The sequence below is a fragment of the Carlito syrichta genome, unplaced genomic scaffold (genome assembly GCF_000164805.1).
Source record: "Carlito syrichta isolate Samal-C Ts95f unplaced genomic scaffold, Tarsius_syrichta-2.0.1 Scaffold305700, whole genome shotgun sequence".
Classification (NCBI taxonomy): Eukaryota; Metazoa; Chordata; class Mammalia; order Primates; family Tarsiidae; genus Carlito; species Carlito syrichta.
In genome coordinates, this window is record NW_007249796.1 from 342,562 (window position 1) to 347,571 (window position 5,010).

Sequence of the window (5,010 nt, forward strand, 5' to 3'; positions counted from 1 at the left end):
CTCACCTCAGCCTCCCAAAGGCGCGGGATTACAGGCTGAGCCACCGAGCCCGGCTGACTGGTTTTTTAAAAAACTTTTTTAACAAATTTGATATCTGGCACATGAGGCTATATTTGATTATTTCATTTATTATGTTAAGTCTGACCAATCTACTAGTTTTCTAATTATAATAATGACAAATAGTGTCCCCAAAAAATCTTATCACTCATAGTTATTTTTATTACGTTAATATCATTATTAGCAGTTATCCTAAGGCAATACAATCCTATATTGAAATATTGTATATAATCTTTGGAGTTATTGAAACATCTTTGTGTGGCATTTTGCTTTGAACAGCTGCAAACAAAAGGGTGCTTTAATGAAACTGATGTGTTATATAGTGTCTCTTTTATTTTATTTATATAAATATTTCAACTCTGAATCAATCTGGGTTAGGACTTTTGCCCTCTCTGATTCTGGCCATAACAGCTGTGTAAATATCAGAGTCCAGATTTCAATAAAGTTGAATTTATTCACCAAGACCATCTTTGCTTGATCTTAACCTTTTTTTTTCCTTTTCCCCCTGCTTTCTCTCATTTAGATAAGAAAGGAGGTATTTGAACTTCTGGAAATGGGAGTGCTCAGTCTGTGCAAGTCAGAATCTTTGAAACTGGGCCTCTTCTAAGTATTGGTCCTAAAGAAGATTTCAATTTTTGTAGTAGAATTTGCATCTGATTTAATGACTCTGACACATTGCAAGTGCTCAGCTATTAGTTGATTATGTTAACTGTGTCTCCAGAGGACTCACTGGGAATGTGGAGCTTCTTTAACAGAAATGAATCTGTCCTGTTGCCAACTCCCTTGTATAATAAAGTGTCACTGGCTTGTGTGTGATCTTGGTTGAGCAGACTGAGTTTTTCTGTCACCATCTGGCCACTGATGTGACTTTGCAGGAGGAAGGAAAGAGCAGCTGGGTGGCCTTGGGCAAGCCCCTCACCTCTCTGAGCCTCATCTCATCAGCTTGAAATGGGAATATCTCACAGGAGCATCAAGGACTGTATGAGCTGTGTAGCCATTTGTAAACTGAGCTTGTCCCCAGCAGGAGGGAGCAGGGGTAGTGGTATAAAGGGCTGCCAGTGCACATGGCACTTTGTAAACACATCAAAGACAATAGTGTAACCACAGCTGTCTTGTTTACTTTTGTTAACTTTTTATTTTGAAGTAATTTCAGACTTACAGAAAAGTCTCAAAAATGGCTTATAGAATTCCATAACTCCTTCCCTCGCTTCCCCAGTGATAATATCTCGTATCGCTATAATACAGTTATCAAAACTTAAGAAAAAGGCTAGGCGTGGTGGCACAAGCCTGTAATCGCAGCACTTTGGGAGGCCGAGGTGAGGGGATTACCTGAGTCCAGGGGTTCAAGACCAGCCTGGGCAACTTGGTGAGAATTCAACTCTATAATAAATCAAAAAATAAATTAGCCAGGTATGGTGGCATGTGCCTGTAGTTCCAGCTACTTGGAAGGCTGGACGGAAGGATCGCCTGAGCCCAGCAGGTCTAGGCTGCGGTGGCCATGAGCGTGCCACTGCAATCCAGCCTGGATGACAGAGTGAGACTCCTACTCAAAAAAAAACAAAAAACTAAGAAACAAACGCTGGCACAGTACAACTAACCAAGCTATAGACTCTAGTCGGATTTCACCAGCGTTCCCACTGATGTCCTTTAGCTATTTCAAGATTCCATATTGTGCTTAGTTATCACAGCGCTTTGGTTTTCTCAGGTCAGTAACAGTTGCTCAGTCTTTCCTCGTCTTTAAAGACCTTCACACTTTTGAAGAGTATTTTCAGAAAGTCCCTAGGTTTGGATTTGTCTGTGGGTTTCTCATGATTTGATTGAAATCATGGTTTTGTTTGTTTGGGGTTTTTTGTTGTTTTTTTTTTTTTTGGCCAGAATACCACAGAAGTGAATGTGTTCTGGATGCATCAGATCAGGGATACATAACGTTCACATGTCTTACTACTGGTGATGTCAACATCGATCACCTGGTTAGGGTGGTGTCTGTCAATTTCTTCCTCCATAGAGTTACCTTTTTTCCCTTTGTAATTAATCTCTATTGTGAGGGAGATACCTTGAGGCTATGCAAATATCTGTTTTTCCTCAATCTTTTGCCCACTAATTTTAGCACCCATTGATAGGTCTCACCTACAACAGTTATTACAGTAGTGACTTTTATATTTCCCTCATTCCTTCAACATTTATTAATTGAAATTCCTCTGTAAGAAAGAGCTATCCCTTTTCACCATTTACTTGTGTGTTTGTTTATTTATTTACATCAGTATGGGCTCATGGATATTGATTTTATTCGGTGAGTTATAACACAGTAGTATTGTTTTTCTTACTTTGTGACTCAAATTCACTTACTTTTAACTTAAGCATTTAAATAATGTTGACTGATTACCCACTCCATGCCAAGCATGGTATTTACAGCTTTCACTTATGTATATAATCTGTTGTGTTTAATCATGAAGTAGTTTGGGAGAAAGAGTGTTCTTATTTACATTGTATAGACACTGAAACTGAATCTCAGAAGGACACACACTAGCGTAAGGAGCAGCACCAGAATTCTAACCCAGGTCACCCATATTCACTTCGGGCCACCAAGTTGTCTGTTCAGAGATTCAGACATATACCGCAAACACGAGATGATAAAGCAAACAGATGCCATTACAGATATATAAAAGTCCACTTTGGAATTTTGTGAAATTTTAAATGAGCCTGTTAGGCAAATTAGAATCCAGCAAATCACACTCCTGAATTCCAGGGGTTTGCTGGTCAAGCACCTTGTGCCTCTGTGGGCTAAAAGCCACACACAGGGACTCACAGAAGAAAGAAGAGGGGGTCTGCCTCCTACAAGACTCTGAACAGAGCCCAACAAGTTAAAAGAAAAAGAAAAAAGAGCTACCACAGAATTAAATGCTTTCAAGCTGTAGCTAAACTTCACCCTATCATCTTCATCCCTTTAACCCTAACAAGTGAGGAAATCGGGAAAACGTAATTCCCAATACTGGCATTTAGCTTCCTGTCAAGTGATATGTCTCAGATGAATTTGGGGGGAAAAAGTCAAGCATGATTGTATAAGAGGGCGGATTTGCAAAGCAAGGCATAGCAGACTGTGCTGTCAGAATTCAGACCAATCCACCAAGCTGCTGTTGACTTATCCAAACAAAAAAGATGAGATCATCGTGAACATTGTGTGTGTATATGTGTGTGTGTGACCACATAACCAGGTCCTGCTTCTGTGCTCATATTTAGTAAACACATTTTCATCCCAGAAGTTAATAAGACCACAAAGTATCAAGCAAATATATATACAAAATATCTGCTAACACCAGAAAAGGCTATCTATAGAGTAGGAAAAAAAATAAGACAAAAACTTTTAAAAAATCACTCTGAACTTTCTATTGATACCACGACAACACAACAGCTGTTAGCCAACTGTCATATTGGTATCAATCTAGAGCAATAGTTCTCAGACATGGGCAATAGAGGCCAGAGATGCAACTCCACTTTACCATCCAACAAGACAGCCTTTGCTGCAAAGAAATACTTGTCCTGGGCAACCCTCTTGGGTCCCCTCCCACTCTGGAAACTTTTCTGTCCTCTCATTAAATCCTGCTTTCTTAAAAAAAAAAAAGAAAGAAAAGAAAGAAAGAAAAAGAAATACCTGCCCAAAATAATAGTGCTGAGGCTGAAGAACCCTCATCGGCAAATATTGAAAAACAAAGCATATGAAGTATATCTGTATACTTAAAGTAGATTTATTTAGAAGGGAGAAATAGGTGAATAGAAAATGCATATCTGGCTCCCTCTTAAGAGTATTGTCCCAGATGTATTTGTATTTACTACCTGTGATGGCTAATTTTAATGTGTCAACTTGACTGGGCCAAAGGGAAAGCAGATTGTTGGTCAAACATTATTCTGGGTGTTTCTGTGAGGGTGTTTTTGGATGAGATTCCCATTTAAATAAGTGGACTCAAGTAGAAAAGATGATGTGAGTGAACCTTGTCCTGTCAGTTGAAGGCCTAAATGTATTGCTTTTCCCCAACCCCCTAGAGAATTCTGGGGGTTCTAACTGAAACATCAGCTTCCCCTTGCTCTATGGCACCCTGTTGGTCTTCAGACTTGAACTGGGGCATCTGCTCTGCAGATTTTGAACTTCTCAGCATCCATAATTATGTGAGTCAATTCATATATATATGATATAATCTCCAATCTATTCTGTTTCTCTAGAGAACCCTAATACACTGCCTATGAAGTTTCTTTTAGCTTGGAACTTTGTGATATTTTGTAGGCCAGCCCTACACATATAATATACTCTCATAACCCTTTACTGTCTTTTAAACCCAAGCTCCTGATCATGTGTATTTAATAAAGCAGACAGTAGATGTTAACTCAAAGTGTTCACTACCTTCTTCTCACACAAGTCTGTCTGATACCAGCAGCCATACTAGTTACCACCCCAAGTCAGATTCAAATAGCATGCTGTGGCCGGCTTCAGTGGCTCAGCCTGTAATCCAAGCACTTTGGGAGGTCGAGGCAAATGGATTGCCTGAGCCTGCAGGTTGGAGACCAGCTGGGACAACTTGGCGAGACCTCCTCTCTACAATAAAACAAAAATTAGCCGGGCGTGGTAACACACGCCTGTAATTCCAGCTACTTACAAAGCTGAGGTTGAGGGATCGCTGGAGCCCAGCAGGTCAGCGCTGGGGTGGCCGTGAGAGTGCCCTTGCACGCCTTCCTGGGCAACAGAGTAAGACTCCAACTCAAAAAAAAATAGCATATTGAAAATTTCCCATTGGTATGTTGCTTTTTTTTTCAGTTTTGCAAGTGGGAAGCTTTAACTCTGAATTGGAAATCCCCTAGTAGAAATATTTGCGTTAATTCTGTATCCTTTTTTATTTTTTTTTATTTTTTTGAGTTGGAGTCTCACTCTGTCACCCAGACTGGAGTGCAATGGCTGCTCCCGGC

General features: G+C 40.0%; 1 protein-coding gene across 2 annotated transcripts in view; it reads left to right on the forward strand.

The window, feature by feature from the left end:
- The window catches only part of CMSS1 (cms1 ribosomal small subunit homolog (yeast)), a 61,609-nt gene extending 60,736 nt beyond the window's left edge, over positions 1-873 (forward strand). For both annotated transcript variants that reach the window (XM_021714671.1, XM_021714672.1), the window contains one exon: positions 581-873. In XM_021714671.1, the coding sequence (XP_021570346.1) occupies positions 581-664 (84 nt within the window). In that variant the 3' untranslated portion in view covers positions 665-873. The remainder of the gene's footprint in view (positions 1-580) is intronic.
- Positions 874-5,010: the final 4,137 nt, after the last annotated feature.